The 25304-nt window shown below is 39.5% G+C and overlaps 1 protein-coding gene across 5 annotated transcripts in view; it reads left to right on the plus strand.

The window, feature by feature from the left end:
• The window catches only part of RBBP8 (RB binding protein 8, endonuclease), a 106186-nt gene that overhangs the window by 35431 nt on the left and 45451 nt on the right, over positions 1–25304 (plus strand). For 4 of the 5 annotated variants that reach the window (XM_089678399.1, XM_089678409.1, XM_089678418.1 and 1 more), the window contains exons 2-6: positions 3122–3332; positions 13798–13840; positions 16572–16667; positions 21114–21226; positions 22759–22834. In XM_089678399.1, the coding sequence (XP_089534525.1) occupies positions 3215–3332; positions 13798–13840; positions 16572–16667; positions 21114–21226; positions 22759–22834 (446 nt within the window). In that variant the 5' untranslated portion in view covers positions 3122–3214. Of the gene's footprint in view, positions 1–3121; positions 3333–13797; positions 13841–16571; positions 16668–21113; positions 21227–22758; positions 22835–25304 lie in introns of those variants that run through there. The other variant, XM_089678428.1, reaches the window with a different exon arrangement.

The raw sequence follows: 25304 nt of genomic DNA on the forward strand, positions 1-25304 counted from the left end.
TATTCATAACATTTTTGTATTTATGTGAATACTTTTCTATACACAGCGCTGCACTATTTTCTGTATACTATTTATTCCAAGGGTTCTGTGGTACCTTTAAGTGTCCAAGCTGCTGTCATTTTATATTAGCGCTCGCATATACCTATTGCTTGGTCATTTATTTAGTGTTTAGATTTACTTAATGCTGATATCATGATAAAAACCAAGGTCAGGCAGATAAACAAATAGTACATTATAATGCAGTTATATATTTAACTTAAAATGTTTATTTCCTTTTTCATTGCGGCTAGTGCTTTATTTTGTCTTGGTATTGGCCTCTTATTAGTAATTGTACAACAGAACCCTGGAAGAGGGGAGGTCAGCACTAGGATTCAGTCAGGCTGCATACGCATGTGCTGATATGGGGAGAGAGATGACTTTATTATTCTGCTGCTGAGAGGTGACCAATCTGCTCTGCATAACTGATCTAAAGAAATGTCAGGTCATTGGCCTGGCTGTGCTGTCTAGAAGAGCTTTGTAAATCTCAGGGCTGGATGGAGATTTACAAATCCTTTGACAGATATAACCATTCCCATATGTGTATTTCAGTAGAATATTTATGTTTGCTTTGAGTTACGCTTTAAAGTAGTTCTAAAGTCAAAATGTTTCTTTTACCTTAATTGCCTGCATTGAGTTAACAAAGCTTCCAGTTGCTGCCCCCCCCCCCCCAAAATAAACTACCGTCCCTCTTTCAATCCAGTACTGTGCCTTTCTGTAGCAGCGCTGATATCTCTTCCTGCTCTCATAGGACAGACTGAAAGCAATGGGAGTCATTGGCTGCTGTTGCTGTCAGTCAAATCCTGTGGGGGGGTGGGGCTGAGCTACACTGTGTATCTATGGATGCACACAGCCCAACTCAGGAGTGCGCCCTCTTGTGAGCCCATAGCACAGGCTTGCTAAGGGGGCACAGGGTGGAAATAAGGGGTGGACAAAACAAACAGGGACCCCAGAAGAAGAGGTAAGGAGCCACATGCATTCCAGTGCATATTTGATGTGTTTTGCTGCATTCCAGTACAGGTTGGTACAGAAAAAATGCAGCATGTTCTTTTTTTTTTTTTGTACTGGAACGTATTGTTGTAAACTATGCCATTGGAACCTACTGTATATAACCTACTATCCATGCACTTTTTATGCAGAAAAAAAATGTACTGGATTGTATTTGGTGTGAACTGGCCCTAAGTGCAGGCTCCTGCCTGTACCTGCATATATATTTAGGGTTTCCTGGGAGCACCCAAAAGCTGGCTGTATACATATTTTAGCCTGTGAGCTGAAAGGGAAAAAAAATCTTTCAAATTCCTTCATCCCCGTTATACAGTAGAGATGGAGATATCTGCACTGGTATTGCACTGGTATTGCATATTCTTTCAAATTCCTTCATCCCCGTTATACAGTAGAGATGGAGATATCTGCACTGGTATTGCATATTCTGTCATCTGGCACTAGCAGCTGTCAGAATGACCAAACAGCAGCTGCATCTGATTGAATGAAGCTGCTGTTTGCACCAGTTTGCCGTTTGACTCCTTTGATTTTTTTTTTTATTTCCTTTTTTTTTAATCAAATGTCAGATTTGAGGGCGGTGACAAAGCCACCTGCAGAAGGAATTTCGGATTGTTTGTCAGGAACCAGCTGAAATTTGCATAGCGTAATGCAAGCCATACATCGGTCGAATTCTGAACAAATTTTCTTTAGAAATCAGAAATTTTGTGTGTTTTGTAACCCGATGGTGTCACCGTTGATTTTGAAATTCGACCAACCAAGCCTCCAGTTGCACCTCATATTGCTACAAAAAAGAATTTTTGTGGTCAACAATTTTCTTTTTACCGGTCACAGCTCATGCTCATTTCTTTTTCAATTATATTTTTTTGCACAATTCTCCCATCATTGACTAGAAATGTATTTGTTTTTAAAAAAATTTCTAACATGCCTAATCACTTAAAGCGGAGTTCCAGCTAAAAAAAATAAAAAAAAGTCAGCAGCTACAAAAACTGTAGCTGCTGACTTTTAAAATACAGCCACTTGCTTGTCCCTTGGTCCAGCAGTGTCCTCACCACCGCTGGTTTCACTGGCTGTCTTCTCTCCCCGATGCCGGAATCTTCAGTATAGCCACCTGACTGTGACAGCTTGTGGCCTCACAGCTGGGTGCCCACTCCCCACACGCGAGAAGCGCTGCGCTTTGTGAATGGCCTCGTAGTATTATGGGACCCGTCACTTGTCCCAGAAGACTGTGGGGAGAGAGGGGGGGGACATCTTCTGCTTCCGATCGCCTAGGCGATCGCAGCATAAGTGGGAGCGGGTACCTATCAAATTGGGGTAACCGCTCCCCTACCCCTGCTCCCCAAAGGTGCCAATCCTTGATGGGGAGCGGGGGACAAAGGCTTAAAGCAGAGCTTCCCCATTTGGGTGGAGCCGTTTCTGTGGCCCACTAATGGTGCAAAATTTGAAAGAAAATTCTTAGAAAATGTTTTAGAAAGAAAATTATTTTGGAATTCAACCCATGTTTGACCGGCTTAAGGATAGCTTCAGGTAGGAGCAGGTAAATACCAGCTCTCTTTTGTAAAAATGATCTTGGCCCACCTCCTCTGCTTATCTGTTACCCCCTGACAATGATAAAGACTGACTAATATTGAGGTGCACGGGGTCAAACTTAACTTTACAAAAGTAAGTTGATGTTTACATTGAAAGGGACCAAAGCTTGTGAGATAGAAGGTCTAAGCAAGGACTTAGCGTTCCTGATCTTAGGTGCACTTTCATGCAAATCTTCAATAATATGCAAATCTGTGTTGAAAGCTCTGGCCTTTCTGTTGTCCTGCAAGAATAATAGGCGGCCTCCCTGACCAGTAGTGAGGCACAGGAGGGGGCGGGATTGAGCTCACAAGAATGGTAACTGGTCGGGGTATGCCAATAAGAACTCTCGATTTTGGGGCTCTTGTGTGTATTCTGTAATAGATTTTGGCTTTTTTAAATGAATATATGTAAATTATAATATTTTAAGATGCCTTTGATGTTAATAATAGGAAGGGCATTTAAAGCTTGTTTCCTGCATGTTCCTTTCCATGGTTGATATTGTTTTTTTCCATTCTAGGTAGGAGGGAGGTACATATGAAAAAGGATATGCAATAAAAACTGTATGGCTTGAACAGCATAAGCAAAAGTGGTTGGACCAATTCTTTTTACAATGAATGTATCTGGAGGTAGCTGTGGCAGCCCCAGCTCTACTGAGAGTGTCCCTGCCGGTGATTTATTTAAAGACCTGTGGACAAAACTAAAGGAATGCCATGACAAGGAGCTTCAAGGTAAACACAGTAATAGGAGATTTGTTGTTTTTTTTTTTACCCAACTTTTTTTGTTGAGGGGTTTATAAAATAATGATGTTTATGCTTCTTTGTGTCAGGATATGTTGTGTTTTTTTTATCTCCCTTAATTTTAGTTACAATCATAAAACTAGCATTGAGTAAAGGATGAAGGGATTCTGATTTGAAATAACATCTCTTTTTTTTTTTTTTTTAAGAAGACTAATGTTACAGCTAAGTTTATTGTACCTTATGCAGTCATATGTAGGGGTCCATTTAAGGCTGAAACTAAAACACAGGTATATGGAAAGAGTTGGCTGACAGACGTGTGTTGGCATTATTCTCCTCACTAATTTCTAGATGAGCAACTCATCCTGGTTCCCTTTCAAAGTTGAACTCTAAACAGATATACAGAAGAAATGAATGCAGCTTTGCATTGATTCATAAGTAATTAAATGTATGTTTAACTGTAGCTAGTATAAATACCTGAGTTTAACTTGGTATCAGACTCATGCAATCTCCTGTACAGCAACACATAGACTGGGAGCCTGCAGCGTGAACAATGGGGGGTAACATTATTACTCTGCTGCTGTTTTGTCATTGTCCAATCACAGACTGGAGAGGAAGAGATTACACTACTGTATACTTTACCTGAAAGGGCCCATTCACACTTTGTGTGGTAACTGGCATTTTTATGCACATCATGAACGCCAGTCACACCAAGGACACATAGAAGATAATTGTTTTCTATGTACTCGGTTCACACCAGAACACTGGTGCAAGCCGCGGTGCAGTGATAACTTGAGTTTTATCACAGTGCATTGGATGGCACTGCAGTGTGGAGACTTGAATGAAGTGTATTTTTGTATAATTTCAATAAAAGTATATGTTAAAAAAAAAACATAATTGTTATTGCACAGCTCTTGTCTTTGGGATTAATTCACAGCAGTGAAATAGATAAAGATGTAAAGTTTCTGGAAATTTTGAAGCCATGAGTAACATACTTTTTTTTTCTATGCTTTTTTCCAGAAAAAAATGGAAATTTTCTGTAAATTAAAAATGTTTTTTAGTGTGGGGTAGTTTTAAAAATTGAAAGTCCTTTTGTTACACTGGGAATGTGAAATGCAGTATATATAAAAGCTATATGCTTGAAATAAAAGTACACCTTATTCAGTAAATAAACTAAATTTGCTTGCTAAAGTGTGATTATTTTTTTTTTAATTAAATAACAAGGACTGCGTATGTTAAGAACATTCCAGCTATACATGAGAAAAGGTAACCACCTCCCTTTCCCTCAAAAGCAACAGCAACAGAAAAAAAAATCAGATTTGCCTCTTGGCACCAATAGCAAATAAAAAAGTAACTATTTGCGCCAGTAGGATATCGGCATCGGGGGAATCATTTAAAGGTTATAAAGGTAAACTAATCTGCCAGACAAATTTACCCTCTTACCTGTCAATTAAGGACTGAGAGAAGAACAGAAACTATCATCTACTGTATCCCAACAATCACATAGCTGTAGGGAGGTACAAGATGGAGCCCACAAGTAAACTAAACTGGAGACTTTCCCCTGCAGTGTTCCCCAGTGACAGAAATGCATATTTCTCGTTTGTTAACTACATTGAGAAGTACAGTGTTAAGACTCTACATAAAGTCTTAGGCATCTTTCATTAAGGTCTTCATGTTAGATACTGTAGTTTGAATACCATGTGATAGATATAATTTTTTTTCATTGTAAAAAAACATATTCCACACTCCTCCTTTTTTTTTTTTTTTTTTTTCTGGAATCTGGGAAAAAAATGTTTCCCCCCCAAATTTTAAACTTTATTTCCAGGCCTTCCCATCTCTGACAATGGCCCAGATAAGAATGTAAAAGATTTGGATTAGTGGTGCATTGAAAAGGAAATTCTGGTGCCGAAAACGAAAATTCAAAATGCACTTGGCCGAAAATCGAAACCGAAATGCGCAGTTTTTAAAAATGAATATATATTTTTTGGAAAAAAATACACTTTGATTAAAAAAAAACAATATATAACCCAATTGTTTTGTAAAATATGTAAGAGGATGTTACGGTGAGTAAATAGATAACCAACATATCACGCTTTAAAATTGCGCACGCTTGTGGAATGGCATGAAACTGCGGTATTTAAAAATCTCCATGGGTCATGCTTTAAAAATTTCTACAGGTTAGCAGTGTAATGTTACTGAGGAGGTCTAGTGTGAGAACTATTGCTCTTGCTCTGACGTTCATGGCAATACCTCACGTGTGTGGTTTGAACACCATTTACATATGTGGGCATGGCCTACGTATGCGTTCACCACTACTTGCGTGCATGGGGGGGACGGGGGCACTTTAAACTGTTTTTTTTTTAAAATGTATTTAATGTTTTTTTTTTTTTTTTTTTTGCACTGTTCCTTTTAAAAAAAAAAAGTTAAATCACTTTTATTCTTATCACAAGAAATGCATGCATCCCTTGTGATAGGAAAAAATAGCAACAGGTCCTCTTTATGGAGAGATATGGGGTCAATAAGACCTTACGTCTCTCTGCAATATAAAGCGTTGGATCAAAAAAGCATTGACCTAGTGCCTTAAAAAAAAAAAAATGGCCGGAACCGGACGTGACATTGCTCTGGTCCTCCAAAGGCATAGAGATGTGTGGCAGCCATCTTTCCTTCACCCATCTCTATGCCCAACGCCGGGATCAATGGTTTCTCAGGTAAGACTGAATTACCGAGCAGCGGGCTGGCGACGATGGACGGGCAGCTTTGAGGGGCAGGGTTTTTTTGGCACCTGTATCGGTGCTTTTTTTTTCATTTAGGCCAACAGCCAAAAGGGGTGTTTTCGGCTGAAACGTTTCGGCCACCGGAATTTCGGTGCATCCCTAATTTGGATGGTTACACTGGTATCAACACTTACAGGATAAATAAGAGAAGTGTGAAAGTTGCCGTTGCTGACCACTCCCATGAAAAACTCTAGTTTCCTGGTTGTCATGATCTTCTGGCTTTAATACTTTGTGTTGCTGGCCTGAATCAGTTTGACAGGTAAGGATTTTTGACATCTTTGGCTGCATGCTTATTTTGGGTCAGATAATGGTAGAGGAGGAGTGGATAAACCACAGGGCCTACGCTTGTCCAATCATAGAACTCCTCATATTCAGTGAAAAGAATACAGGGCTTTTTCCAAATGGATGAGGTGGAGAGATAGTGATCCCCCTATTATCACTGTGCACTAACTGGAATGCTTTTGAGAGAAGATTTGCACAGTAAGCAGCAGCCATCTGAGCATAGATTGCTTAACTTTGGAGGTAGTTATATGATTTCTGCTACTTCTAAAAAATGTTTCACTTTAAAAACAGAAACAGCCAGGTAATCAGCAGTTTCTGAAGAAGGTCAGCAATGGCATTCACTATAATTCATTAAGTTACTATAACTCAGTCATTCTCACAAGTTTCCACGGTTCTATTCCTCCAGAGCATGTTAGGGTTCCTTAAGCAATGGGTAATTTCTGTCTCATACATTAGACATCACTGACACCAATGATATGTATCACTGTTTGTAAGGGGTGGCCTTTCTTTCATGAACAGCAATGTAAGGAGCATTCTTCCCACTGACCATCAAGCAAATTTATTGTGAACTGTAGGTGGTAATTATTCCTGAGATTTCCCAGGAAATGTAAAGGGTTTCTCCAAGTTAAAAAGGTTGAGAATAGCTGTTTTAACTACAGTAGAGTTTTGAGTAGTCAATGTAGTGCCCTCTTACAATAATGGTCAGTGTGGGACCCTTTGCTGCCAGTGAAAACTTGCCCCCTTACATTGATAGTCTGCAGTACTGTGCTACAGTATAATATTATGCACAACAATGAGATTTTTGCATAACAAGCTGATACTGGTCTTGTGTATCAGTATGGGTTGATATTTGATCAACGTGTTTTTATTTCACACCTTGTGTGTGTGTGTGTGTATAGAATTCTTTGTTGTTTGAGTTAAAGTTTGTTAGACCTGTCATGTATTCATATCTCCTTTCTAATCTACAAAAGCATATGCTCTTCACTGAATACTCAATTGATATGCTGGTATATGCAGTGTGCTTTTTTTGTTTTTCAGTTGCACCTCATTAATGGCTGTTTTTATCATTTCCCTTGTCTTGCCAAATAGTGTGAAAGCAACAGGCTGGTAATTGAAGATGGGAGGGTGTCATGTTGTAACACTTGCAATGAATAGATTTTGTTATCATCCCTTTATGGTATTACATATTTGAAGATAAACTATGATACCAGTGAAGTGCTGCTGTGTATCCAATATAAAACCTGACCACAGTAATCTAATAAAAAAAACATGAACTTTCTGTATGTTTAACCATTCACTAAGGTAATGATTATGCAGTTTCCATAGCAATTTGTGGTACAAATAACAGATATTCATACACATAGCTAATTTAACTTCTAAAACAGCTGTTTAGTAGGAAAAGGAGACTATTAGCATTATGGCAAAACAGAAGTTTTTTCCAGTTTGGTTTTGTAGGTAGAAAAATTCTGCATGGGAGCCATAGTCCAAGAACAAGATACATTTAGTCTTGCAGACAGCATGGCTTTGTTAAAACAAGACAGGTAGTAATATGTAATTTTACTCTCATAACTGCAGTTCTTGCTATATTCTAGTTAATGTTTTGTGTTGTAAATAATATGTTCTCTTTGAAATTACATTTGTTTTAAAACAAACATGTAACTACGAGCTGGCTTTTTTCATAGTGTATCTAAAGCCATTTTTCCTTTTGGATTGGTTAGAAATCCTGTCTGGTTTTCTTGTTGTCTGGTTGTCCCCCACTGGGGAGATTTATCCTACATGCCCTGGTGGCCTTTGTCACTGAGACTGAATGGGAGGGAAAATCCAAAATTTTCAGCTCTCATTGGAAATGGAATGGGGTCTGCCAGTGAGTGTTTAGTGACCGCCAAGAGTCTAAGGACCAGTTTACACTATATGCATTTCACTGTGCTTTTTTTCTGCGTCCCAAACGCACAGAAAGTAGGTTATAGGATTGTCAATGTCATAGCACATATCAGTGCTTGCAGTTCCAGTGCATTGTGGTTGCAGAAAAAAAGTAGAACAGGCTGCATTTTTCCTGCACAGAACTGCACTGGAACACGGTAAAACCCATCAAAAACGCACCAGAATGAAATGGATCGTACCAAAACACACCAAAAACGCACTAGTAACACATGCCCCTATGTAAATTGAAGAAAAAGAGAGGGGGGTGGGAAATTAACCGGAACGCGTAAAAAACATCAAAAAGACACCGAAACAAACCAAACACGCGCATGCAGAAACGCATCCAGAACACATCAGGACTGCGTTTCTATGGTGTGAACCAGCCCTAAAAGAAGACTTCCTTTACTTTAGCAAGGTTTCCAGTGTGTGTAGTTAAATCTCCTTAATGGGATACAGTTGCGAAGCTAAAACAAAAAATGCAGGAAGTGCCTTCTACCTAAAAATTAAGACAGAAAATACATGTAATGTACAGACCTTGTTAAAATGTACTGTAAATACATATACATATATAAAGCACTGAAGTATAGATAGGCCCTTTAGAATTGGTAGCACCAGTTGATTGACTTCTGTACAACCACAGTGCCTCACCATGGATCAAAAAGTGATCCGTGTATTGTATATCAGAAGATAATACTTAAAAGAGATGAGTTAAAAGATCTTATGGCACAAGAGTCAAGGGGAATATTTAATAGGGTCTCAAAGAAAAGATACCAGTGGGGGAATAGACCTGGAAAATACTTAAAGAGAAAGTTAAAGAGTAAGAAATCCAAAAATTTTATAGAAAAAATTAGAGATGGGAAAGGAGAAATATTGCATGCTACCTCTGGTATTGCTAATAGGTTTCAAAAATATTATAGTAAACTTTATGATGTGAGCTGTGGTGATCAAAAGGAAAGGGAAGAGGAAAAGAAAAGAATTGGGCAGAAATATTTAAGTGAGGTGGAGTTGCCACGATTAGCGCAAGAAAAACTAGAGACCCTTGAGAGACCTATTACCCCAGAGGAAGTTAACTTAGCCTTAAAGCACACGGCGGGAGGTAAAAGCCCAGGTCCGGATGGATACACAGTGGGATACTTTAAAAAAAATTTAGAGATCTTCTTGTCCCTAAAATGTGTAGGTATATGAACGCACTGGGAGAGGAGTTGGAAATGAGGGAGGAGTCACTGCAAGCTCATGTAACGATTATTCTTAAATAATGGAAGGATAGCTCACAGTGTGCTAGTTATAGGCCTATATCATTATTAAACATAGACACTAAACTATATGCTAAGTTGCTGGCAACGAGACTGAAGGAATTGACGCCAGAATGGGTACATCTAGATCAGGTGGGTTTTATCCCGGGAAGAGAAGGTAGGGATAATGGTTTGAGATCCTTGATTCTTCTACAAAGAGCTAAAAGAGAGAAAGTACCGGCAATACTCCTATTGATCGATGCCGAAAAGGCTTTTGATAGGGTTAATTGGGGATTTATGTTTGATACACTAGAGGCATTAGGAATAGGGCCTAAAATGCTAAAATGGATATAAAGATTGTATAATAGCCCGTCAGTAGCAGTTAAAGTTAATAGATCGCGCTCTCCATTTTTTAGAATGCACAATGGAACTAGGCAAGGTTGCTCCCCTCTCTCCTTTGTTGTTTGTACTGTCTTTGGAACCTGTTCTGGAGAGGGTAAGTGGAGCATAAGGTAGCCGCATATGCAAATGATATGATGTTTTATATTGTTAAACCTAGAATAATGTTGCCTAACCTAATGAGAGTATTAAAACAGTACGGTGAGCTATAAAACTTGAAAAAAAACCTGGTAAAATCAGAAATATTAAATATCAACCTCCCAATGTCAGAGAAGTTGAGTCTACAAAAAGAGTTTACATTTATCCGGAGGGAAAAGGAAATAGGTAACCTGGGGGCAAAATTAACCCTTAATAAAAGGTATATATCGGGCAAACTATATCCCCCTAAAAAATGAATTTAAGGAAGAGCTAAGGATACTTTCAAAGGGAGGAGCCTCTTGGATAGGACGTATAAATCTGGCAAAGATGGTGATAATGCCAAAAAGTCTGTATAAGTTTCACATGCTCCCGGTTCACCTTCCAGGGTCTTTTTTCGGGATAATAAAGAAGATGATTACTATGTTTATATGGGCAAATAAGAAACAGTTACGAGGTCCTGAGTAGAGTAAAAGGGAAGGTGGGTTTAAGCTTACCCAACGTAAGGAATTACTATCTAGCAGTGATTTTATAATGTATAGTAGATTGGACATTTAATTCACAAGGGAAAGGATGGGTAAATATGGAAGGGATTTTAAGTAAGGCACAGTTAGAGAAGATTGTATGGATACCACATAAGTTTCACACAAAGTTTTGAGTATATGGGATAGAATGTATAGTCAAAAAGGATGGAAATATCATTCAATATTCAGAGCTCCTCCTGCGCTATGAAAGTATACAACCTAGTCTAAAGCTGCCAACACTCAAAAACTGATACCAAAACAGTGTTAGTGATACATAAAAAAATATATATAGTGTAGCGCTCTTATCATGCAAATAGATACGTGCCAAATATACTCAATAGAATCCTAAAAATAAATAAATAAATGTATGATAATCCTTCATAAATAATAATGAAAGACAGATTGATTAGTGCCAAACTAAAATCCATTACCCACTTCATTTATATTACAAATAGTGAGTGCCTAATGATAAACATAAGAGTGCACACACACCTATAACAAACAAGAACAATCAAAGGAGCTATATCCAATAAAAAAACTATAAAATATAATTCATAGTGCTCACACAGTGCAAAATAATACAGTGTCCTCTCGGTTGAAAAAAACACTCTTAACAATGTCCTTTTGTGGAAACAATATAATCATGCAGTGTGAAATGGTGATACATCCGTGATTGTGTCAAAAAACACTCTTCTCCTGATAACGGCTAGATTGCCTCCTCACCTCCTCCCAATGACCCCAAAGGGCCAACAGGCTTGCAGGATCTCCCTGGATCCTTGGTTTATAATGACCAGCAGCTTCCTTCCTTTACTGGGTCTCCTTATTGGGGCTCCTATCGCCCCTGATCAGCCAAGATATTTTCTGAAGAATAATAGCTCACCAGTCCAGTGAGCCAAGAAGAAACTCTAAGTGCAGTACTTCAAACCACTTTTGTTTATTAGAAAAGGTTTAAGAGTAACACTCACATTTCAAAGCAGTCTTCCCTCCTCACTGATGTGTGGGTACACTGCATGTGAATGGGACTTCCTGGGTGTAGCAAAATGACATCGCACGCCGGAAGTGCGTCACCACGCACCGGAACTACGGACTCGCGAACCTACGCGTTACGTCACCGTCTGCTCGTGACTTCCTCGGGGAGTGGTTTGAAGTACTGCACTTAGAGTTTCTTCTTGGCTCACTGGACTGGTGAGCTATTATTCTTCAGAAACTATCTTGGCTGATCAGGGGCGATAGGAGCCCCAATAAGGAGACCCAGTAAAGGAAGGAAGCTGCTGGTCATTATAAACCAAGGATCCAGGGAGATCCTGCAAGCCTGTTGGCCCTTTGGGGTCATTGGGAGGAGGTGAGGAGGCAATCTAGCCGTTATCAGAAGAAGAGTGTTTTTTGACACAATCACGGATGTATCACCATTTCACACTGCATGATTATATTGTTTCCACAAAAGGACATTGTTAAGAGTGTTTTTTTTCAACCGAGAGGACACAGTTTTATTTTGCACTGTGTGAGCACTATGAATTATATTTTATAGTTTTTTTATTGGATATAGCTCCTTTGATTGTTCTTGTTTGTTATAGGTGTGTGTGCACTCTTATGTTTATCATTAGGCACTCACTATTTGTAATATAAATGAAGTGGGTAATGGATTTTAGTTTGGCACTAATCATATCTGTCTTTCATTATTATTTATGAAGGATTATCATACATTTATTTATTTATTTTTAAGATTCTATTGAGTATATTTGGCACGTATCTATTTGCATGATAAGAGCGCTGCACTATATATATTTTTTTATGTATCATTCAATATTGACTCTCTTGGTGGGAACGGAGTATTTTCCCCCGGGGAAGGATAGTATTTTTGGGAAATGGATAAAGGATAAGAATGCACGTTTGAAGGATACATTGAATGAAGAGAAATTGGACACTTTTCAAAACTCAAAGAAGAAAAAAAGATTTATTTATCACATTTGATGAGTGGTGGTACTATCAACTAAACCATTTTGTTTCAAGTCTCCCACAACCACTGAGGACGTCGGAGGACATGTATCCATTTCAAAAATTGTTAAATGAAAAAATAACCCCAAATGTGTCACTTCTAGGATTTATAAGATCCTTATGGCTATGGAAGAATCCGGGGTTCTTGGAATAATGGGAAAAGGAGCTTGGAACAGAATTGAATGCACAGCAATGTAATACATTTTTCAAATTAATACATGAGGTGACAAATATGAGCACAGTGGGGATGAACAATAAATGTTGAACTAGATGGTATATTACACCAAACGTAGCTCACAGGCAACAAGTAGATATTTCACCTCTGTGCTGGAGAGGATGCGGAGAAAGGGGTACAATGGCACATATATGGTGGGGTTGCCTGAAAATACAGGATTACTGGAGGTAACTAATCTAATACATTCAGGAAATATGTGGGATAACTGTACAGAAAGATCCACGGATGTGTTTATTTTATAACTTTGAGCCCTGAGCGAAATTATATGACAAAAGGGTACTTTATCAATTAATTAGTGCGGCTAAGGGTTTTATTCCCAAGTTCTGGAGGGTCCCTGAAGCACCAAGAATTAACGAATGGATAAATAGAGTTGAAAATATCTATAGGATGAAGGAGCTATGTCACATGGAGGAGGATAAAATGGAAAAATTCAGGGAAATGTGTTGTAGTTGGTTGAAATTTAAAACCTCTGAAAGATATATGGACTTGGGGGGAAGCTTAGAAGTCAGGATAGTGCCTTAACTGAGAATCTGAGAGAGAGCAGCATCACAGATAGATAGATAGATAGATAGATAGATAGATAGATAGATAGATAAATGTGAGAGAAGATATAGGTTAGGAAAGAGGAGGTGGATGGGGAAAATGGGTTGGGGGGAGGGTGGAAGGGTGGGTGGGTGGGGGCAGAGGTAATATTGGGGTAAATGGAAATATGTATATGTGAAATATTTTTGAAAATGTGGTGTTCTTTTTGTACTGGAAAATCAAAAGTTTAAATTAAAAAAAAAAAGGTGATCCATGTATGCCCAGCTTAAGTGCTGCCACATTTTACAAGATGATCTCTAAGAGAATGATGCTATTTTGGCATATTATAACCACCATTGTGATTTTATGAGAATGAAAACTACAACCACAACGATGGATTGTTTACCACTGCTTGTAATCCTTTTTTTTTCTTTTTTTCAGAACTTCTAGTGAAAATCAACAAACTGAAGACACAGAGATGTCTGTAAGTATTATCCTTACATATCTTTCATTTACATGCAACTTATTATAGCCTGATCCTTCAAACTCAAGCTTAAATAAAGCCTAAAGCCAAACTCCGGGCAAATAAAAACTGCAAGAATTAATAGCTTGTTTTATCTAGGAGGCAGGAGAAACAGTTTTACTTACCTAATCCTTCACTCCCCATGCAGGCAGCACTACCCTTATGATCTGGGAGTGGACAGACTCTTGGGGTCCTCATGCCCAGTGCAGTGCTTTGATGTCAGGACCCTAGACCACTAGAGTGTGGGGGATGCAGGCGCAGCAGTTTGGCCTGTTCGACAGATGTCGATCAGAAATGTTGGAAAACGTTTGACAATCAGTGGCTGCAGTCAGTTGGCTGCTGATAAGTGTATTCTGACAGCAGAGAGTGCCGCTCTCCGAATACAGTGCGTCAATGTGTGGGAAATTCCTTCGTCCACCTCGCTTGTGTGGATGGAAGAATCTTTTTTATTTTTTTGTTTTTTTCTTTCATAGCCCCAGTGCAAGGCATTATTTGCCCTGAGTTGGGCCTTAGAAAATAGAACTGGCACCTTACTTGTAAATTAGAGCATATGTTTACTAGCTAAGAGTGTAAAGTCTTTTTAGAATGGACTTACTGGCCACTGATGGCTACATCAATGGGTGAAATCCTGACAATCTATTAAATTTAGTCTTTGTCATTCTGAAAACTGAGTAAAACTGGCTATACACTAGTAGAGTTTTGTTTTTTTAATTCAAAATTTTTCATTTTAGGAACGTCCATTTGATTTTCTACTCATTAGTGAGGTCAAATTGACATTCATTTTCAACCACAGTGACAAGAATATTGAAAAGTAGCAGGATGTGGTTTTTGTTTGGGTAATTACATTCAACCAATATTTTCTGATGACATTTGTCCAGTCCTTGAATGTGCAAAGAACTTTTCTTAAAAATGTTCGTACAACTGTTAGAAAATCTACTATAGTAGGGCCAGCTTAAGTCTTTGAAGTAGTCAGAATTTAAAAAAAAATTCTATATTTGCATTTGGATGTTTTAATACACCCTCCAGGTCAGGGGTAGCATTTTAAGATTTTGTTTCCTGCAATGAGAAGCAAGTACTTTTTCACTTGGCATTCAGGTGTGACTTCTTGACATGTTGTGGTCTTTATAATAGGCTCCTAGTATGTGCTGTCAAGGGAAACTGTTTTAATTATAATTATTTGTATGGAGAGTTAGGCACAGCTTTATTTTTGCATGCCACGTATTTCATTAACCAAAGAAGTGAGCGCTTTGCTTAGTTGTATGCTATTCAGTTCTGTGTGCTCTTTCCAACCTGACATGTGGAGGAATAAGCAGGCTTCTAAAATACTTTTCCGTTTTGCAACCCAGGTATAAACAGATTTGCCCTTTACCTGTCAAAACACTCTTCTCTGAATATGCATATTTTCACAAATCTCAAAATATAATGTTAATGGTGTTCTGATAATAAGGTACAATAAGCATTTTAGTCTTTAAATCGGTGGTGGCCAACTGATATGGGGGCCTCAATTGCAGCCCCTGACATCACCAAAGGGCGGCACATGTCGTGAATCATCTCAGTCATCATCAGAGACAGCAGACACACAATTGGATATAGTCAGACTATGGATATGATGGCCAGATACTGTGCACATAATACAGCAGATGGTACAAGACTGCAGACGTAGTACAGGAGATGGCCAGAGACTGTGGACATAATACAGGAGATGATTAGAGATTGCGGAAATGATACAAAACAGGGTCAGAGACTGCAGAAATGATACAAGAGATGCTCAAATACTTCTGACATGATATAGGAGACTGTGAGAGACTATGAGCATGCTGTACGAGCTGTTGGAGACTTGGGACATGCTTTAGGAAACAGTCATAGGCCGAAGACATATTACGCGAGACTGCTAGACATCACTACGATAACAGGGAAATAGATCATTATCTGCAGGAGCCCCGAGGAACGCACAAAAAGTGCCAAAGGGCTGCAAGATGGACACCAGGGCTTCACATCATGTAGCAGTAACTTTTGTTATATTGTATATATTTGTTATTTTGTTATATATTAAATTTATTTTACAAACTTTTGCTATATATTGCTGACATGGTGCAAATGCTGAAGATTTCATTCAAGCTATTCTAAAGATTCTTACAGCACTTCATAGTGGCTGAAAATAGTTTGTCAGCTCAGTCCCAGTGTCTGTCGGTGATGAATATTGTCAGCAAGCTTCAGTTGTGACTTAATGCATACCACACCAAATGCTTTAATTATTGTTTGCTGGAGTCTCTCGACAAGTACTCCATTGTAGATACAATAGCTGTATATAGGCATTCCTGTTCTCTGTGACCCTCACTGAATACCTGAGGTTTAATATTTCAGAGCTGATAACCAGTGTGACAATGAATGCCTTATGTTTTTCCAAGCTTTCCCATTGAATCTAATGATCTCTCAGAGACTGGGTCATAAACCATGATTGCCAGTGTAATTTCCAGCCAAGCCGTCATTCATTTAACATGATGTAGCCTTCAGATATTTTAACATGCCACATTCAACTTTCTCATGTTTCTTTCAGAGAAAATTCTTAAATATGATTAGATGTAATAATTATAGATGGATACATCCCAGTGGCTAGTGAGACCACAAATGTGCAGACGTTTGTACTATTTATTTACTATTGCTTCTGACAAGATTGATTGTGTTTGTGCAGGGATGCCCAGAGACTTGAGGAATTTTACACTAAAAACCAGCAGCTCAGAGAGCAGCAGAAGGCACTACACGATACTATCAAGGTTTTGGAAGACCGGTAAGAAGCACATGAGGAGGGGGGAGAGACAGACTACAGGTGTCATGCAGATTTTTTTTTTTTTTTTTTTTTTTTAACAGAAGTGCAATGCAGAATTTAAAAGATGTTAAGAGGAGATTTATTTTTAGCTAGTTTTTCTTTTACAGTATGTGGTAAACCTTTTCCCCTTTTTTAATTAGCTATTTCATTTTCTTTGTATTATTTTTTGTCAAAATATTTTTACTTCAATCCAGATATCTTGTACATGCTCTTGAGCTGGACTCTTTATGAAGCTACTGTGATTTTCTAATCTTCAGGGATTCCTTGGAGGTTGTACTTGGAACTCATTGGAATTAAAAATTGATGAGAATGTGACAGGAATTTGTCCTTCTGCCACTGGGCTCTTCCAGTGATGCTTCTAAGACCTTCGGGTAATGTTAGGGTCACTCCAGCTCATGGTCCACTAATGGTTCTGGAGCAGTCTGCAGTGGCCAGTCGTAAGACACCGATAGCATGGATCGTTGTGCCCTGCTTACTCCTCCGAGTCTCCTATAGCTCTGTTAGGTGTGGCCCCCTCAGTTGATGTACTCATGGGTAGAGTTCTTTGCAGAGCTATGCTAAACTTCTTGGGTAAACTTGCAAATGTGACTGCTGACTCATCTCAGAGGCTGTAAGCATAGTTCAACACCTTCTCCTCTAGAATCTCTCCCTATCATTCCTGCAGCTGTAACAACTTTTGAGTCTTCTGCTGTGGACTTACTCTCTGACATTCTTTATGGATGATTTTATTCCTGAGGAGCCCATTCAGCTGAAATGAAACCCAGGCTAAAATATACTATATTGACTTTTATCCATGCTGCACATGTCACATTTAAAATAGAGTAACCTCTGGCTTCTACTAGTGCTGTTGCCAGCCTGTGTTCTCTGAAAGGGCACATTACTACCAAAGCATTCCTGGCACGCTCTTCACTTCAGCTTATTCAGGATTTTCATAAAAAGTGGGCTTTCCCAGTGGTATCTTGCCTCAACAAAACACTTATTGTTCCTACTGGCAATGCTCTGTTGTTTAATGATCCCACAGATAAATGTTTGGAAGAATGTCAGTCTGTCAGACCTTAAGGTAGTGACCAAAGATCCAGCTTACAGTCCTTACTGATCCTTTAGTTGAAGAGTGCTTAGAGCTTTTGAGAGGTTGAAGCTTTTGTCTTCAGCCCTACATTATTGTATTGTAGGTCTAGTTGATATTATCCATCATATCTCCCAAATGAGTCTCATGTCTGTTAACATAAAGAGATCTGTGGGGCTAAAACGTTGGTCTGCCGAAGAGAAATGTAAAAACACGTGTTGCGCATGCCTTTTTGTTAGTGAACACCTTTTGGTGCTTTGCTGGACCATTTCATTAAAGACATCATTGGTGATAAGTATATTCATTTAACACAGCAGAAGAAGCCTATGCCTCAAGTTGGCAAATCTTCTCCAACTTCTGAAGCAATTTCCTCTAGTTTCTCTAGTCTCCTCACTCTAAAACCAAGCTTAAGGAGGGGCCATGTACAACTGCACACCTTAAGCGAGTAAATCCTCCAAGCCTGCAGACAAGTTTTCTTCAGCATTAAGGGCCTAAGGGCTGCCCTACTTTCCAAAGTTGGGGTGGGGGATGTCACCCTTTGTGGATGCCTTGGCAACAAGTATTTGGAGATTTTGGGTAAGAAATGTGGTGCACAGGGGCTAGAAGCTAAAGTTCCATGTTCTCCCTCTTCCCTGATTCATATCCAACCTTCCCATGAATGGTAGGTTAGCATATCCTTAATTCTGCTCTTGCAGACTTTTTGAACCAAGGCTTTATTTCAGTTGTGCCAATGCAGGAATGGTTTTAGGAGTTTTACTCTAACCTCACTTTTCCAAAAGCAAAAGGGGGTATGCACACCATATTGGAGCCCTAAAAACGTTAAATGTCTTTATTCAAGTTCAAAAGTTCTACATGGAATCCACCAAATCTGTCATAGCCTCACTTCACTTTCTGGCCTCTGTGAACATCCAGGATGCATACTTGCATGTCCCTATTTTTCCTTTGCATCATCTTTATCCCTGTTTTGCTGTGGGCACGCAATACTACCAGTTTGTAGCTCTACAATTTGGTCTGTTGTCGGCCTCTCGAGTACTCGCAAAAGTCTCAGGCCATCTGCTAGCCTTACTATGCTCATAGGGGAATCAGGGTATCTCTGACCTGGTGGCTCAGGAATCCAGCTCTGGAGTTCAGAAAATCCTTCCTCCCACTGTCCCAGAAAATCATCATATCTAATGTCAGCCTGAAGGGCTGTGAATGGGTTCTATACACTATGCCGGTACAGGAGACCTGGTCGACACAGGAATATTTTCTCATGATCAACATTCTAAACTTCTGGGTGGATTGGTTGTCCCTCCAGCAATGGACACCTTGATTTCCGAAGGTCATCTGATCAGAACCAATCAGACAATGAAATGACTGTGAATCATCAGGGAGGAATTTGAAGTCTTGCTGCAGAAAGAGTGGTAGAAAGGATTCCAGCCTGGTCAAAACTCAACCTTGTCTGACATTCGCACTCCAGGCATGGAAAATTGGAAGGCATATTACCTTAACCATCAGTGCCTGAATGTGATGAAGTGGTCCCTACACCCAAAAGTGTTTCAGGACCTGTGTCACAGGTAGGGGGGCTAAAGATGTGGACCTGCTGGTTTCCACGTTCAGCACCGCACTTACTAGATTTGTCTCTAGATGCAGAGATCATTTTGTGGAAGCAGTGGATGTTTTGGTGATTCTGTAGGATTAGTACAGTCTTATCTATGCCCAACCTGATCAAAGGTCTGGCAAACACTCTGTTGGCTCTTTCAGATTAACCAGATCCTTCTTTCTCAAACTCCGGTTTACCTCCCTGCTTTACAGTATGGCTATTGAAGCTCAGGTCCAGAGGTACCAAAGTTTCTGAGTCAGTAATTCCCACACTTTTAAGAGCTAGAAAATCTTCCTCTCATACGGTCTACAAATACACATGGGAGGCTGGCAGAAAGTTATGCCCCAGTAAACACTCCATAGGACTAATCTGAACCTATTTACAATCTGATTCAGATCAGCATTTGGCCTTGTGTACAAACAAGAGACAAACATCAGCACTTGCGATCATTTTGTAAAGTGTAAAGACCGCTAGTCTCCCATTTTTTGTTCAAGACTTTTGTACAGGGTGTCTCTCATGTGGCACACCTCCTGTGTGTCTCAATGTGATCTTAATTTTGTTTCTGTTATCTTTTTCAAAGACTACCTTTTGAACCTATCAGGGATATTCCCCTTTACACTCAGAAGGTGTGTCCATTATCGCTTTCACCTCAAGATATGTTTCTGAGTTGGTTGCCTACTCCTTTAAAGAATCCTTCTGGTCTTACACAAGGAAAAGATACTGTTCAGGCCTAGAGCCTTCTCTTTTCCTAAGGTGATTTTGTCCTTTCCAAGACATTTTCTGCAATCTTTGTCTAGGCTGCAATTCATCAAAAGGAGATTTCCTTTTCCATTCACTGCCTGAAAGTTGTTCGCGCTGTACAGGTATACCTCTCAGGCACTGCATCTTTTACAAAGACTTATTAGCATTTTGTCATTTCTGGCAGTCCCTGTAAAGGGAAACTGGTTCTACTTCCACTTCTCAGACAAATCATTGTTCAATCTTATGATCTTAAAAGAGGTTAGGAATATTTTTTTTTAAATTATACTTGACCTAGGTGGATGCAGCATCAATTTGATGCTGCCTCTGTCCCCCGCCAGTTCTTAGTGTGAGAACTGAGCAATCAGACACTGCTGACTGCTCAGTTCTCTCCCTCTGCTCTGAGCAGAGAGCCGGGACTGTCAGTCTCCGGCTCTCTGCTGTCTCCCTCAGCACCCACTGGGGCACTGGACTATAGACAGAGAAGGGTTTGCTCAGGCTCAGGGGTTTGCAGTTTCCCTGTGGCCGCATTCTCATGGACAAAGAAACCTGTTCATTTGAATAGGCTTCTGTACCTTAAACACAGGGAAAAGGTCCCTGCTCCTTTTCCAAACTTACAGCTGAAGAGAAACCGCATAGTGCTATGTGGTTCCTAGCATGGAAAAAACGTGCTGTGGTTTCAAGTGTGTTGGGGTGCCAGGGTGTTTTTGCTACGGGTGCAGGAAAGTGTGCAATTTAGATGGAGTCCCGCACCCGTAGAAGTGTGAAGCTAGCCTTGGTTTTACCAGGTGGATGCTCAGGCTTCATTGAATGTCAGCCTAATGCAAAAGATCCTTCAGGGAGCTCTTTGAGCTGCAGGCTGCTCCAGTCTTATTTTGGTTTATTTGTGAGCCTGTTGGCATTTGGTTTTCTATGTTGCTCCACCTCAAAAGGACTGCTTTTGGACATCCTATTTGTTCTTACAGTCATGGCAGTTCATAACCAACAAATATCTTTAAATGCATATGTTTGCTTCTTCTAGGCTCCGAGCTGGGCTCTGTGACCGCTGTGCAGTAACTGAAGAGCATATGAGGAAGAAACAACAAGAATTTGAAAACATTCGACAACAGAACCTGAAACTCATAACTGAGCTTAGTAAGAGTTTACTTTCTGCTTCTCGTTTGTTTCACTCGCTTTGTACTTTAATAGAATGAGTTGTTTTATGGAAGGATCTCTTTTAAAGGGCTGGTATGGTGTTAGATATTATATTTCTGGTTTGTCCAAGAAACAGCTTGTAACGTCATAACCATAAGTTGCAGTCCAGGCTATTACTAAGCTTTAACCTGCTCCCATCCCTCTTCTTAATTCTATTCTAAGTACCATGTAAAAGGAAGATGCTTATACATGCCTATTCTCGGGTTGGTCCAGTCTGGTCATGTGACCTCCCAATTGGCCGGCTTCAGGGGAGAGGAGAGAGCGCCGACAGCAGCTGCAATGCCTGGCCGTAATGTCACCCATAGGTTTGCTATGGGGCATCCATTCTCGGCTGTCTCTCCTCTCCCCTGAAGCCACCGCAGGGAGCTGATCACTTGACCAAATTGTAGCGTGCTGCAAATAGGTAAGTAAATATAAGCATCTTCCTTGTACAGGGTAGTTAGTATAGGGCAGTGTCTCTCAACAGTTTTTCATGGAAGTCACCCTTTAAAATTATGCACAATCTTAAGTCACCCCATTGAGAAAAACAAAACTAATGTTTTTTGGGTTTTTAACAATGTTATTTGAGTTTTCAAGTTATACAAAGTTCAAATACACCCCCAACATTAGAAGTGATTTATTCCTCCACCTTTGTAAACTGGTACAGACTAAGTCTTTTAGCATTTCTCTTTCCCCCAGTTTCTCTCCCTCTCTCTGCTAAAGTGATCCTAGTGCTGACAGAGAGAAGCAGAGAGATGGGCAAACAAGGATGCTGCACAGGCACATGACATGCTTTTTATCAACCAGTGACATCATTGGGTGTTAGGATGCCAGTGGCTGGCCCGCACGATGCCCAAAGTTGTAATAATGCACAATAAAAACCTGTGGCTTTGTGTACCAAAAAGGCCAAGGCACCCCTGAAGAACGCAGAAGGTACTCGGGGTGCCACGGCACTCTGGTTGAAAAAGGCTGGTATAGGATTTAGAAGGGGGGGTGGGGTGCAGGTTTAAGCTTATTTACTAAAAGCCTAGAGTTCTACGTTAATAGCATTATAGAACAACAAATACAGTTTTTCCCAATGGCACGTTTAGATTGCTGTGTCTTCATGTCCTGGTTACCCCATTTCTTCGTTTCTTGTCCCTTTTTTCACAAGGATCGAAAGTGAGAGGAAATATCCTCAATGGAGTGATTAGGCAACAAAAGCAAGAAATCTAACACTGTCCACTCTACCCAAAAGCATTACAGTTTTAACAAAATGTTTAGGCTTTAAATTTCAACTCCAGCAGCATTTTTTTTTTTTATTGATTGGATAGGGAAGGGTTTAAACCGCTGAGATTTCTCCTTGACTCCTGTGTGGACACTGGGACATCTGCAAGTTGCAAGATTACACCATTCATAGATGTGTACACTTTTGGTATTTCATACAAAGTGTTGGGCCTTGTCCTTTATGTTCCCTCTTAGACTGACATTATTGTATTGATGTGTTGGTACAGTGGAAGAGAAAAACACACTACAGGATGAAAACAAAAGACTCTCAAAGCAACTTGAGCACATGCAGAAGGCAACAGAGTAAGTATCTTTAAATTCCAGTGTTCTGTGTTCTGACAACATGCTGAGACTTTCTTCTGGAAATCTACAAAAATGTCATTACTGATAAAGGATATTTTTTTGTAACATCATGAAACGTTTCCTATACAAAGCAGATTAGGAGCTACTCTTGTTATTTAATCTATCCTTTTGTGTATTTTTCTTTTAAAGCTGGCTTAATTGCAAACTGAAAACCAATATGTGAGTTTCCTGGGAGAGTCTCAAGTGTTCCATAAACCTTGGCATATTTTGTGATACATGCTACATTTTATTCAGGAATTGGCCCTTTTTAAAGGATGACTAAACCAAGAGCAAAAATGGATACATTACAGTTTGCCAGTCCTTGGCTGTTTTGGCTGCATTAGTACCTATTTGTCAGGCTAAACAATTTTTCAGAAGGTACAGAAAATACATGTGTGCTGTAGAAGAAATGCAGAGCAATTGTATTAGAAGCCAAACATTGCTTTATTTATCTTCTGTAAACTATTAATCTCCCCATCCTTATATGTAAGGGAGATAAACAAAGGCAGATATTGTAGTCCATCTTGGGCAAAACTCATGGCTACTTTTTAGATTAACCACTTGAGCCCCAGGCCAATTCTGACATTCCTCTCTACATGTAAATTTTTTTTGCTAGAAAATTACTTAGAACCCCCAAACATTTATATATTTTTAAGCAGAGGACCTAGAGAATAAAATGGTTGGTGCAGCAGTTTTTCAAATGCAAATTTTTGCAAAAAAAAAAATTTTAATACATTTTAGCGCTGAGTAAATAGACACCAAACATGTCACACTTTAAAATTGTGCATGCTCATGGAATGGCAACAAACTACAGTATATTAAATTATCCCTAGGCTAACCTTTATAAGTTATGGCTTTAGCTTTACATAGGAGGTTTGGTTTTAAAATTATTGCTCACTCTGATGTTCATGGTGATACCTCATGTGTGGTGCAATCACTGTTTACGTATGCGTGTGGGACTGATGCGTGCGTTTTGCCTTCGCGCTCAAGCATGAGAGGATGGGGACACCTAAAATTTGTAGTTTATTTTTAGTTATTTCACTGTACCTTTACATTTTGTTGTTCACTTTTAATTTCTATCTCATGGGATGAACAACATGGGCCATGATAGGTCCTCATTATCTCATAGACCCCAGATCTCTCCTCTGGCCTACAAAGCAGCAGATAAAATCAGTTGGATCTGCTGCTACACAAGTCGGCAATGGCTTGTAAACAAAGGAACCAAGGCCAGAAGTGACAAAATCCTCATTGTTTCTGTTTTCTGACATCACAAAGTGGGAGGAACAAGATCAGTTCCTTTCATTGTGTTTGGGGAAGTTGATGCCACTGGTGGCATTTTTTTCAGGCTCCCTGATCACTAGGGAGAGCTCAGTATAGGTGACAGCAGCAGGAAGAGGTGGGAACCCCTTCTTCTGCTTGTAAAAGTAATCCAGTGGCTTCTTAGCTGCTAGGATTACTTTTGCAATGTCAGGAATTGCCAGCAGAAGAAAATGATATCTTGATCATTGCTGCAGCGATGACCGAGATATCACACTTCCAATCCAGCAACATACCGGTATGTTGCTGGTTGGCAAGTGGTTAAGTGGAGGAGTGAGCAGGAAATAGACAGGGAATGGAATGTGGTATTTACAGGATTACCAGCTCAAAATAAAAGAAAGAAAGAACGGAAGACAAAGGAAAGCTAATGCATCCACCACATCTAAGGACTTGAAAGCTGCAATATATTAGATTTTTGGTTTTGGGTTTAGATTCATCTGAAAGTGTCACTAAATCCAGGACCCTGCATTCACTATATCTGGTCTCCCACAGTACACAGAACATGGAAATGCAAATATTTTAGTAAATATAAACTGCTAAATACCTTTTCTCATCAGCAGTATATACTGCAGCAGTCTTGTGACTTCTATGAGTTTCTGGCCAAGCACTGGCTAAAGCTTGTAGGAGGAATTTTCATTCTCCTCTGACTGACCTATGAGTCTGTATGACCCCTGACCCTCTAAACAGTGCTGATTGGTCCTGTGCCAATCACATGCACCCTCCAGAAGAAAAAAACCTTGCTAGCAATACACACCAAACTGAGCATGTACAGAGTGCCTCCTAGGGCTCTGTACCATCAGCAGCACAGATATGATTTAAAATTTTGACTGACCTTTAATTAACTTGTCTTTCTTGATAGCTAGTGCTGAACATAATGGAGAGGAAAACAAGTATTAACCATTTTTTTTACACTTTAAAGTCCTGGGGTAATCAAATTCTTTATGACCAGACTTTGAGGTTTTGCTATGCAGTGGTTTATTCTACAATAACATTTTAACTTTATTTCTTTTTTTTATCATGCTGTAAATGAATCCTTCATTAAACCTTTGTTTTTAGAAATACTCTGGCTGTATATTTTGGGAATAAGCAGAGATGGAAAAAATATTTTTTTATC

This window comes from Staurois parvus, unplaced genomic scaffold (assembly GCF_062004578.1).
Source record: "Staurois parvus isolate SC_StPar_1 unplaced genomic scaffold, SC_StPar_1.0 ptg000015l, whole genome shotgun sequence".
Lineage (NCBI taxonomy): Eukaryota > Metazoa > Chordata > Amphibia > Anura > Ranidae > Staurois > Staurois parvus.